We start from the raw sequence: 13,512 nt of genomic DNA on the forward strand, positions 1-13,512 counted from the left end.
CTACCGTGCAGCCACTCTCCAGTGTTTCCTCGGAGCTGTGAGTGACAATTTCCAATTGCCAGAGCTTCCTTGAACAAATAAAGTTTTCCTTTATTCTGAGGCCAGCTTGATGGGAAAGCCTAGAAGAAAAGCAGCCTCCAGAAGGGAGTGGCCAGAGGTCATTTCAGCATAGCCAGGGCATCTTCGTGGGTGGCTTGGACAGGTTTGCATATGTTTACAAGCGTGTGCATCCTGTCATCTGACTGCACCTGGATCCTTGCAGGTGGACCCATCACACACCCAGCGAGGAGGGGACTGTGTGAGGAAGTTCAGAGTACATTCAAGACATCCTGAAGCGTTAATGAAACCACATACAGCATATGGTGTTTCATAGGCAGATTTTCTGGCAGATTTCCTTCAACAAAGAGCTTTCATTGTGCGGTTTGGAATCATGGTCTTTACATACATGGAAAAGTATTAAATCTGGTCACATACAGAAAGCAATTTTCCTTATCTTTTTTGTGACCACTTCTTAGGTTTGTTCCATGGTTTCCTTTTTTTGTTAGTCACAGATTCCAGGAAAGCTGTGCTACTAGACACACTGAGGTTTCGGTAGGAGACATTCCATCTGATAATGACAGGTTCAAGTTACTGTGATGAGGTTTTACAGTGGGTTGAATAGCATCCCCGGTAAAAAAACAAAATCACGTCCATTCAAAACCTCAAAATCTGACCTTATCTGAAGATGCGGTCTATGTAGATGTAATTAGTTAAGATGAAGTCATACTGGATTAAGATGAGCCCTAACTCTAATGACTGGTGTCCTTAAAGAAGAGGAGAGGACAAGCGGAGATACATAGAGAGGCGCAGGCTCTCTGACGGTGAAGCAGAGATCGGAGTGATTTATCCACAAGGACAGGGATGGTTGCGAGCTACCAGCAGCTGGAAAAAACAAGAATGGATTTTCCCCAAGAGACTTTGGAGGGAACACGGCTCTGCCGACACCTTGATTTCAAACTTCTTGCCTCCAGAACTGCCTTAGAATAAATTATTTTTTTAAAGCACCCAGTTTGTGATGGTTTGTTAGGGCAGTTCCAGGAAACTAATTCAGGCTTCAAAGGCTGAGCCCCAGATCCCCCTGCAGACCTGCACCTGCTTGCCCCACTTCTCCTCCAGGGGCTTAATGATTTGACCTATTTCCCTTTTTTTCAGCAGCTATGACCACCCACTCGCCTCCCCTCTCCCAAGCCCAGCAGCAGAGTGATACCCAGTTTTCCCAGCTCCCCATTTTCCTGCTCACAAGCTCACAGTCCTCTCTTTGTTTTCATTACTTTTTTAGTGATTACTACAGACAGACAGGCAACCACACAAGTTAAGAGTGTGGGGGAAATTACAAGGTTCATGACACTTAAACCACAGTTCCTGTACTCTCTCTGGTGCCTGGATTTATTTAGCGCGTGCAATTAAATTGGCACTTGGGGTTTTTTTGTTTGTTTGTTTTCTATCTGTTCAAACAAAAAAACAAAGAAAAATTGAATTGTATACTTCTATACAATTATAAATTTTTTTTCAGTGTTTCCTAAAAATAATATAAATTGCACAAATTGGAAGTACCAAAACATTTTAATCAGGTACCTTTATTTTTAACCACCACCGTAGCCTTGTGTCACATAAACCCATCCCAATCCCCAGCCAGAATTTTGGAAAAGAAAAATCTGGCAACTCCTGGCTTAACTCTCTTCTGAGGTGTCCCCTGAGGAGCTAGGCTACTGTCCTTCCTGTTGATTCTGAAGCATGGGGCTGACCAGCCCTTTCCCTCTTTTCTTGCTGAGATGTGTCCTTTCATTTGGAAGCTCTTCTTCTCTTTTGGCAGCTCTGATCATCCTGAAGAGGTCATCATGGCCCTTGGCTGACACCTGGGAACCTGGATTTCAGGAGGGTTCCCACCCTTTCAGATAAGAGTAATTCACTGTGCCTGAAATGTGCAAACCATATGGTTTATGCTGAACTCTTGCCTTGTTTCTGGGGATCTGGAATTTCAGTAGATGCTAGGCAGAGGATGCCTACATGACCAGCCCCAATTAAAACCACGGACACTGAGTAGCTAAGGAGTTTCCCTGGTAGAGAACATTTCACATGTGTCGTCACAATGTGTAGTCTGGGGAGGTAAGAACATCCCGTCTGCCTCCACTGGGAGGGGGCTCTTGGAAGTAAGTGCCCGGTTTCCTCCCATCTTCGTCTCAGGTGCCTTTCCCCTTTGCTGATTCTGCTTTGTATCCTTTCACTGTAATACATCACAGATGTGAATATGACTATCTGCTGAGTCCTGTGAGTCCTCCTAGTGAATCATCAAACCTGGGGATGCCCTTGGGGACCTCCCAACCCAGGCTTTCATAGTGACATTTGTCCTACCAAATATTAATCCTACCAAAGAGAAGTTGGGGGGCTGATGGCTTTCATTACAAAATTTGTTTACAGAACTCCTTTAAGTATAATTTTACCTATTCATTCATTTGTTCGTGAATTTATAAAACTTTTGTCAAGCACACAGCATGTTCTAGTCACTCTCCTAGGAACTGGAGGGAGTGAGAGAAAAGCAAAGAACATCACATCCTTCCCTACAAGGGCCTCACGGTTTCACAGCACCTTTGAATAGAGAAATAATTAAACCTCAGTGGGAGAGGCGCCATCGGAGGAAGTCAGAGCAAGGATCTGGGGAGAATACAGGACAGAGACATGATGATCTCTGCTTAAGAAAGTGAAGACAATGTTCCAAAGGAATTGACATTAAACTGGGATTTAGAGGTCAAGTAGATGTTGACCAAGTGATGAAGAAGGTAGGGATATCCTGTCAGCAAGAATAAAGTCAGAGGCATGAAATAACTGGTTCTAGAAATAGGGAGAAGTTCAGGATGGCTGTAGCTGGGACGGGTGTAATACAGGGTTGATGTCAGAGGTTGGAGCCCAGACTGTGGGAGGAATTACATGGTAAATTACAATTATTATATGGTAAATTTTTAGGTTTATTTTGGTTTTGGTGAGCAATGGGATGACATTAGAAACTAGTAACAATAATCAGAACTGTGATTTAGAAAGAACCTTCCATTGGTTTCCTAAGTGAAGAAAGGCTGTATGATAGAACGGCTAACAGGGTGGAGCCAGGCTGCCAGTGTTCCAACACTAACCCTGCCACTGACATCCGGGTGATCTGGGACAAATCACTTCACCTGTATAGGCCTTAGTTTCTGCATGTGCAAAAAGAGGGTAATAAGAACCCCCACCACAGTGGGTTGTTGTGAGGGTGTGTGTGCTAATAAACTCAAAGCATGTGGAATAGCATCTGGTTCTCAATAAACTGTAGCCTTCATTATTACCGCATTAAAGCAGCATTTGTTTCACAAGCATTTCAGATGCATATAAGTTTTTGGGAACAGGTTCTGCTTAAAGCAAGATCTGTACTACTATGAGATAAATTTGGGAAATGACAGAAAACTGGGAATTAAGTTTTATTTTAATATATCTGTATTCAAGTCACAACATATACATGAGCATATTGAAGTGGAGCAGAATGCAAAGTCGGAGGGCTCATCTAGAGGATATTTGTGTTTCCTCCAGGCAATAATAGATTACCCACGAAGCAAAAGTCCACTGCAGCCAGCTAAACAAAGGCGATACAGATTATCATCTAAGTGGCTATTATCAGATTTGCTCAAAGGCTAGTGTTCTTTCTGTTTTCCATACTTACATGTGGTATTTCAGTTGAATCATAACCTTGAAAATCAACCACATCTAATTAAAACTTTCACCTAAGTAGTTCTTGTTTCTATTTTTTCCCCATTGCGGTAAAAACCTTGTAATGTACTAAAATCATTTTAGTCACTTTTTAGTAAAAGCACACACACAAAATTAAAACAGTACAGAAACATATACAGAAGTAGAAGCTCTAGAATTTTCATATAGAAGGGATTTAGAAGTAACCATGTATTTGGAACAGTCTTCTCTCAGATAGCCTAATAGCTGTCCCTGTCAACCTCCAGCCTGTCAATTCTGAGTGTTTGCCTGTTGCAGTAGTTTCTTGCTGCTGTTGGCGTTCCTTGGATTTCTTGGCTTGTGGCCATATCACTCCAATCTGTGTCTCATCTTCACATCTGCCTCCATATGTGTCTTCTGTCTCAAACTTCCCTCTGCCTTTCTTTCATAATCATTCTTGTCATTGGATTTAGGGCCAATTAAGATAATCTGGGATGATATCATCCCCAAATCCTTAACTTAATTACATCAGCAAAACTTTTTTTTTTCCAAATAAGGTAACATTCACAGGTTCTGGGGATTAGACATGGACATATTTTTGGTGGGGGGGGGGGACCACCATCCAACCCACTACAATCACCCTGTATGAAATAGCACCCACCCATTCACACCACATCATTCTGTACTCCTCATCCCACATTACTCTTTTTCACAACGTTTGTCATTATTTCACATTCTAATATTCCACTGGCTACTTTTTATTTTTTGTCTTCTCCATGAGAATGGAAGCCTCATGAGAACAGAGTTGTAGTCTCTCCTCTCTCCCCAGCACTACAATAACACTTGGCACCATTTGTTTGTTGAATGAATGGAGGAACTAGTGTGGACAAAGAATGCTGCCTGCCATATCAGTAAACGAAGACTACTGCAGCCATCAAGCCATCAGCCACTGCAGCCACCTCTGTAGGTATACCTTGAGGGGATTAAGGATGGAAAAAAACAGGATACTGGCCACAGTTAAGGTGAACATCAAAGGAATAATTTCATTAAGTGGAGACTCTTGCATCTTCCCATAAATAGAAAGGCATTAAATTCACTCACTCGAGATGTCTGCTTTTTCTTTAATTAGCAGTAATCTTTTGATGTTCGACTACTTTTTTGTTTTTGTTTTTGTTTTGGGGGGTGGGTTTTGTTTGTTTGACTGTTTTGCAAAAACTCACATATTTCCTGGCTCCTCCCTTATCTCTTTTAACTGTCTCTCAGAGCTTTCTGAGAGGCTATATCCCAGGCTTAAGTCCTCATTAATTCCCCAAATAAAACATAATTCTCAACTTTAGGTTATGCTTATTTTTTTCAGTCAACACCAGGAAACTTTCTTAAATCCAAGTTCGCTAAGTAAGGATGCTACTTAGGGGGGTGAAAATAATGATCATTTGGGGTGCCCTGGAGGGAGGGTTGCTAATGGAGCCCAACCAGTATCACCAAGTCACCCCGTGGTCCCACCACTGTATATAGAGAGAAAAGCAGATTTCATGCCCACCCCGATCTCCAATCTCCCATTCCCTCTCCAGAGTTGATCACTGTTACCACTTTTCTATGTATATTTCCAAAAACATTCAGTGCATGTACATGCATCTAAGATTAAGATTAATCTTCAAGAGTTATATGGTTATGTGAGTTCATTTCTTAGAAGAATTGAACATTTGTTTAAAATGTCCCTTTAAAGCAAAAGTTCTTATTGTTTCAGGAGGGCTATGGACTCACTGACTTTCCAATTAAAGCCAAACTCAACTCCATCTCACATAGCCCAGCCTCATAAATCCCCTAAACCTCTAATCTTATCTTGTGTCATTCTCCACTCCTTGGGTTCTAGCCAGAGAGTGGAGAGGTGGTCAGGACCTTCAGCAAAGGGCTGGAACTCTTGGTATGAGATTTGTATTGAAAGACAACACACAGTGAGGCCCTGGACCACCTCTTGGACTCAGTGTCTTGTTTCCCTGTCTCACCACTGACTCTCTTCCACTCTGCTTGTGGGAGCTCTCCAGTGCCTAATATGCACCAAGAACTCCTCAGGGCCTTTGCTCAAGCTTTCCCATCTGCCAGGATTGCTCTTCCCCCCATTCTTTCCATAAACAGCTCTTTCTCATCCCTCAAGTATCCACCTAAATTTCGCCTGCCCTGTGAAGCCTTGCCTGAATGTCTATTTCCCAGCCAAAAGCAGCAGCTAGATTGCTAGGGGAAAAAAAAAGAGATCAGAAATTTCAGATTGGATTTTACTCCAGCCAAGCTGCTTCCCTACCCCTTTATTCTCTTTCTTAACCCCCTTTTCTGATCTTGGCCCCTCTTATATGCTCTTATAGCAGCCTGTACTTCCTCCACATGGCTCTTAGCATACATATTACAACTGCCTATTTATCTGTAAATTCCATCTCATCATAATCTCTACTAAGGCAAAAACCTTGAGATCTTTGTTGAGATCCGTGAGTCATTCTAACAAATTATAGAACCCAAAGAGGTCACGCACAACCCCCGTCCTCCCCCCCCACCCCCAGTTATAGCCAGTTGGTCACAAATGGGGCTGGCCTGGGGACCCCTTAAAATGCATCTGGCATCTGGAGTAAGGGCAGTCTCACAGAGGACTGACCCCTTAACTCGTGGCATCTGTGCTAACTCTGGGTGGTTAGTGGCAGAACTGAAATGTAGTACACTTGTTGGAACTGGAAAGACTATCTTGAATCTTCCAATAGCTCCTTGTTCTGGGATGTAAAAAACTTGAGCCTACTAACAAAGAAATACAGGTGTTGGCAAATCCTCCATTAACAAAAGCCTCAGAAGGTAGCAGCAGTGCTTCGTGTCTTTTCCTGTTAAAGGAGCATTATTTCAAAGGTGATGGTGACATTGGACATGGCGCGTTTAGGCCTGTGTTAGGATGTTCTGAATACATAGGTGTCACTAGAGTGAGGTTGTAAGAGTGATGACAAGTTTCATTTAAAGATCTTGCATCTTTTAAACCCTGACTACTTTCAAAGAATGGACTCCTAAGGAAGTATTCCACAGGAACAAGTTAAGAAAGATCTGAGAAATAGTGAAGGCAGCAGAGCCTTAGAATTTAAAACTGCTATCTTGACACTGGTATATATTTTAACGTGTTTATGTGAATTGAAAAAAAGTCTGCTTTCGCTGATTGACTTGATAATGAACGTTGGCTTTACCAATCAACTTTTAAGTTAGATGTTTTACATACATCGAATGAGCCAAATCTGCAGAGTAAAATTCTTAACTCTCAAAAATATGTTTAAAGCTCATGATAAGATAAAAGCATTTTAATAAATGATATTGTATTGCCAAAGGCCTATAGAAATGTTAATATTTTTATTTTGTCAACACCGAGTTAAAAAATAAAGTGCCTTGAAATGAAAGAGTTACAGTACAATTATTAACAACTGATAAGTCTTCCAAAGAGCCTTTTTGGTATACTTCCCAGAAATTGAGAAAGTGAATAACTCTAACAAAAGAGGACCTAAATGAATTGCCTGATGATAGATCATAAAAAATAATTTTTGATAATAGAGTACTACATGACTTTTAGCATATATTTTGAAAGATCAAAGATTTGAGTGGCATTGCTACTACAAAGCATTCACCATAATCATCTATTTATTTGAAAATATTTTTTTCAGTGTTTATGTCTATAAAAATTGAAACTACAAATAGAACTAATGCTGAATCGTGACTTATCTAGCAATAATTAATATTCCTCTACTAACATGTGAACTATAGACAAAAAATAGCACCATTCATCTCACTAAAAGATACATTTCCATAAAAATATGCCATAGGAGGTTATATCAGACTAATCCTTTTATAGATAAAAGTTATATATGGGATAAAATATAAAAGCAATTATTTGAAGATGATGGAATATAACCAAAGGCTGGCAGGCAGGCAGAATTTGAAGGGATGCACACTCTGCAAAGAACTGAAATGCACTGAATATGATTTATGTTCATACATCTTTTTATCTAGGGGCACTACTCAGTCTGCACTGTGAAAGTCAGCTGGAATTCAGAAAGCCACAATCTTAATGGACAGGAATTAAAGGATGGAGCCTGGGGTTCTCAGAGCAGCTGGAAGTTGAGGATGGAAATCCTGGAAAGAAAGGAGTAATAGAAGCAAAGCACTCCAAAATCTACACATACACTCTACCTAAATCCTTGGTTCACACCTGAACTCTATGTGCATGGGGTACAAATTAACTACTTACTAGAATACATCAACATTCATCAGAGGAAGATAACAATACAATAAAAATTAACATATATATAAAGGAATAGGAAAGTATGACTTATAGTCCAGAGAAAAATATGTCAATAGAAAGTGACTCCAAGATGATTCAGATGTAAAAATTAGCAAAGACTTAAAAATTTTTTAAATTGTTTTTAATGCAGCCAAATATATCCATATTTTCCTTTGTGGTTTGTGCTTGTTGCACAGCTTTTAAAAAAAATCCTTGCTTGCCTCGTATCTCCTGTTTTCTTTTATTTTTCTTATTTATTTAAAAAAACTTTTTTCTAATGGGAATCGAACCTCGTGCATGCTAAGCACACACTCTACCACTGAGTTATATCCTTCCCTTTAGCAAAGACTTTTAAAGAGTTATTATTTTACATGTATTTAAGGTCTTTGAAAAATACATGGTCGCAATTAATTAACAGATGGAAAATCTCAGTGGAGATATAGAAACTCTAAAAAAAGAAACAAATGGAAATTCTAGAACTAAAAAGTAGAATATTTGAAATAAAAAATTCATGGGGTGGGGCTTAACAGCTAATTTGAAATGGCTGAAGGGTTGGTAAACTTAAAAACAGATTAAGAGAAATTATTCGATCTGAAAAACAGAGAAAAAACTATTGAAAAAGAAGATCAGAGCCCTTCTGACTTTTAGGATAATAGTAAAGAGTCTTAACATACATGCAATAGGAATCACAGAAAGAAAGGGAAGAGAGAATGGGGCAGAAAATTTTTTGAAAAAATAATGGCTGAGATTTCACCAAATTTGATGGAATATATGAACTCACAGATTAAGGAACCCAGCAAAACCCAAGCAGGATATATAAGAAGAAATTCACCTGATGATCGTCATGGTCAAATTATTTTAAAAAGTGAAGATAATGAAAAAACTCTTAAAGGCAGCTAGAGAAAAATGACATAATACAAATTGGGTGGGTCAGCAGAGGGACATGATTCAGAAACAGTGAAGTCTAGAGGACAATGGAATCATATTTTTAGAGCCGAACTTGGAGGTGGGGGCAGGGGGCAACATCAATCCAGATTCTGTATCCAGAGAAAATATTCTTTGAAAATGATGGTGAAATAAAGATAATTTCTGATAAATGAAAACAGAACTTATCACCAGCAGATATGCATTACAAGGAATGCTTTAAAAAAATTCTTCAAAGGGAAGGGAAATGATAGTTGATGAAAACTCGGATCTATGGGAAAGAATAAAGGGCACTGGAAATGGTAAATATGTGGGTAAATAGAAAAGAATACACATTTAAAAAATTCCTTTAAAAGACGTGATTGTTCACGGCAAACATTATTCACTGTATTTAAACATATATAAGTCTAATATATATATAACAACAAGAACATAAAGGATGGAGGAATAAACAGAAATACACTTTTGCAATGTTCACTTTACATCAGTTACTACAATATGAGATCCATGTACATTGAGACAATTTAAGGATGCATAGAGTAAGTGCTAGGGTAAGCACTAAAAATTAATGTAAAGAAGTTTCACAGAAAGTCAATAGAGGAATTAAGATGAAATATAAGGAAATATTGATTAATTCAAAAGGAAAGCAAGAAAAGAGGAACAGAAGAACAAAAAAGGGATGAAACAAATAGAATACAAATTGCAAACAACAGTAGACCTAAATCCAACTACATTAATCTTATATTTAATGTATAGACTAAAAACTCCAAGAGGCAGAAATTATCAGACTGGATTTTTCTTTTTTTAAATCAAGAACCAACTACAAGTGTTCTACAAGAGATACAGACATATTAAAGACACAAATAGAATAAAAAGAAAAGGAAAAAAGATTTATCAGGCAAACAGTAAACATTAAAAAAGGTGGGGTGGTTATATTAATATCAGATAATGTAGAATTCAAGCCAGGAGTATTAAGACAGATAAGGAGGGAAAGTTTATAAAAGAAAGAAAGAAAGAAAAAAAGGAGAAAGAAAGGGTTAAATCATCAGGAAGACTTGAAAGCCTAACAGAAGACATAAAAGTCCTACATATATGCACCTAGTAACACAACTTCAAAATGCATAAAGGCAAAACTCACTAAACTAAAAGAAGAAATAGACAAATCCACAATCACTGTAAGTGTAATATTCTCTCTTAGTGAGTAATAGAACTAAATTTAAAAATCCATAAGGATATAGTTGATTAGAATAACACTATCAATACTTAACTGATTTTTATAGAAATAATTGACAGTTATATAACCACTCATCTGCAGAATACACATTCTTTTAAAAATGCACATGGGATGTTCACTAAGGCAGATAATATGCTGGATTATGAAATAAGTCTCAATAAATTCCAAAAGGTTGAAATCATAGTGTCTCTTCTGGACACAACAGAATTAAATTAAAAGTCAGTAATAATATCTAGTGATCATTTTGCAGTACACATAAATATTAATCACTGTGTTGTGTTGTACTGTGTATGTGTTTACACCTGAAACTAATATAAGGTTTTATGTCAACTATACTGCAATAAAAAATAATATATAGAAAAACCCCTGAATTTTTGGAAATTAAAAAACACTTCAAATAAGTGAGTCAAATTAAGAAATCATAAGGGAAACTTAAAAGTATTTTGAACTGAATGAAAATGAAAGCACAACGTATCAAAAATTGTGGAATGCAGATAAAGCAGGGCTTAGAGGGAAATGCATAGCTTTAAATGCTTATATTAAAAAAAAAATAGAAAAGACCAGAATCAATAATGTAATCTTCTGCTCCAAGTAACTAGAAAAGAAGACGAAATCAAATCTCAAATAAGTAGGAAGAAGGAAATAATAAAGAGCAAAAGTCAATTAAGTAGAGAACAGATAATCAATGGAATCATAAGATGGCTTTTTGAAAAAATTAAAAATTTGAGTAAACTTCTAGCTAGATTAGTCAGAAGAAGAGAAAGAAAATGCAAACTCCCAGTATCAGGAATGTCTGAAAAATGACAAGGTCCTGGCCCTCATGAACTTCTGACAGGGAAACGAATGTTAAACAGTCATACAAGAAAATATATAGGCATAGGTTGTGGTAAACTAGGAGACAATTCTGCAGGGAGGGAGGGGCCGACCTGGGTTGGAGAGGGACACCTCTGCAGAGGTAAGTTAACTTCTCCCACCCTAGCGCTCCGCGAGGAGTAACAGCACCCTCGCGTCTTCCAGGTCCCCTGGAAGGCAGGTGCGCCCCCGCCCTGCGCGCCGCGTCCCCCGCTCCCACCCCGCCCCCGCCCCCGCCGCCCCTGCCCTTCCGCGCAGGCGCGGGGTTGGCGCGAGGTGGGGCGCGGCTGGCGGCCGGGCCGGGTAACCGCCCCGCGGGCGCCAAGCGGGACAGCGCGCAAGTGAGGGGCCTTCGCTCGGACCCAGCGGCTCCGGTCCTCCGTGATGCCGAGGCCAGACCCGTACGCCCGGCTTCTCTGAGCGGGTCTCGTCCCGGAGGGCACCGAGGGAGGCCATGGCGGAGCCCTTGGAGCCCGGGAGGCAGGCATCCGCGGGCGGCGGGAGCCTGGAGGAGGAGGACGACGAGGAGCGGGAGCCGCTGCTGCCGCGGATCGCCTGGGCCGAGCCGCGGAAGAGCGCGCCGGGGAGTGCCGTGAGGCAGGTGAAGGCTGCCGGGGACGAGGGCGCGGCCTCCCGTGGCCAGGCCAGCGACGAGGAACTGCTGCTCCGGCCTGGGGATGCGTCTCCCTCCCCTTCCCTGGGTTTGGGGCGCCTCCGGAGCTCGCCCACCGATCCTGGATCGGAACCGCCCCGTGGGTTCAGGTGCGACCCGGCTCATCCCTTTTTCCGCGCCTTTCCTGAGCGCCTGTCGCCGCCGCCGCTCAGCCCCCCATTCACGCGCCTTCTCGCGTCCCTGCCCCCTGCTCCATTCTCCGTCTCCGCTAGCCCTTGCCTGCTGGCAAAGGCTGTCCGCCAGGTATCCCGGCCGGCGCACAGGCCAGGGGCCAGCCCCTGCTCACACCTTGGAAGCCTAGCCTTCCTCTTCTGCTCCCGGGTTTACTCGCATCTTTTCCGGGGGCTACATGCCACTTCACCCAAGGCCCAGGGTTGTCATTAAACTCTGATCCTTGAGGCCTCCCCTAAAAGCGAGCCTAAACTTTTGGGATCAGACAGGAAACTTAACACTAAAATAACGTAAGTTGTTTGCTCAAGTTTGGACTTGAGTTTTGGATTAAGAACACTGAACTATCAAGAAAGTTCCCCGAGAGTTTGCAAGGTGGATGCCATGCTGAGAGAGGGAAAGCAAGAATATCCGGTTGCCACTGGGACACGTTTCAAAAACTTTTAAAATAAAATGTTGTAGTGACGTTAGCCAGAGCGGGCAGAGGCAGTTAAATTTCCGTACCTGCCCTCTCTCTTGCAAAGTTTTCTTTCTTGAGTCATTTATACTTTTATACTTTACAAAGGAAAAACCTTTTCACTGTTGAGCAGACTGACAATATCAGGTGAAAAAGAGGATATTTGAAATGATGTTGAGAGTAAAATTTAGGCATTTGACTGCAGGCATGGATATTTGTTGATAAATCCAGTTTATTTGGCATAGTGGAGTCCAATTAGGCTAATTTGATAGTAAAATAGAATAGCGTTGTAAGAGTCCTAGGTAGAGATGAAACAGGCTAGATGTAAAATGGTCGTAACACCTTCTTGCTGGTGGTAAGGGTGGTTTAAATGAGGTGATGCGTGCACTGTGCCTGGAACATCAGTCCATGCATGACAGCGTAAAGACAAGGCACAGAAAATGTAGTTTCCATTAATGCTGCTTAGTTTTTCTGGAGTCCTTAGATTTTACATGTTCTGCTACTAGTACGCTAATAGGCCTTCTACAATTTAAAGAACTTTGGGTAGAATAAGTTATTCTAGTTGTAGTTGGACTTACAGTCAAACATTCTAGAGTGAATAAACCAGAGAGGCCCGCAGGAAGTGGACTTTAATGAATAAAGCTTTAGCAAATTGGTCTGACATACAGGTTGGCTAGCTACCATTATAATGTTAGCTTTTGGATGCATAGACAGTACAACATTTAACATGAAGATGGAACCAGATCACAAACAGATCCACAGTCACCTAGCTACATCGATAATCTGGGTTTGTATTACCTAGAATTCTGGTTTGTGAAGTAACTAAGATCCTAGCTTGCCCTTTGCTACTCCAAATTTACCTATGTAGCTAGATTTTAAAAGAGTCTAAAACCTTGAAATTGCATTTATTCTATGAAAGTTGGGTTTTGTAGACAAATGATATTAAGGCTAGAAAAGGTAAAAGGGGGGGTAGAATATAATATTCAGAATACAAAATGGATTTTATTAGAATTCCAGCCTTTTAAAATTGTGATAACTTATTTATATCAGACTTTACAGTTTGCTAAGATCTTTTTTCATATATTTCATTAATTCTCACAACAGCACAGCAAGTTAGCTGTTATTCACCCTTATGCTGGGTATGAGGATTAAAACTGACTTAAAACTGTAATGAGTAG

At 40.5% G+C, this 13,512-nt stretch overlaps 1 protein-coding gene and 1 long non-coding RNA gene across 2 annotated transcripts in view; both read left to right on the forward strand.

Annotated features, from left to right (window-relative positions):
• The window catches only part of LOC106729739, a 48,755-nt gene extending 45,398 nt beyond the window's left edge, over nt 1–3,357 (forward strand). The window contains exon 5 of the long non-coding RNA XR_004325314.1: nt 1,853–3,357. This is a non-coding gene — a long non-coding RNA (uncharacterized LOC106729739). The remainder of the gene's footprint in view (nt 1–1,852) is intronic.
• A 7,944-nt stretch (nt 3,358–11,301) lies between these two features.
• The window catches only part of PI4K2B (phosphatidylinositol 4-kinase type 2 beta), a 35,678-nt gene continuing 33,467 nt past the window's right edge, over nt 11,302–13,512 (forward strand). Inside the window, 2 exon segments of the mRNA XM_032495100.1 lie at nt 11,302–11,769; nt 11,771–11,798. Coding sequence (XP_032350991.1) covers nt 11,491–11,769; nt 11,771–11,798 — 307 coding nt within the window. The 5' untranslated portion in view covers nt 11,302–11,490.

Source organism: Camelus ferus, chromosome 2 (assembly GCF_009834535.1).
Source record: "Camelus ferus isolate YT-003-E chromosome 2, BCGSAC_Cfer_1.0, whole genome shotgun sequence".
Classification (NCBI taxonomy): domain Eukaryota; kingdom Metazoa; phylum Chordata; class Mammalia; order Artiodactyla; family Camelidae; genus Camelus; species Camelus ferus.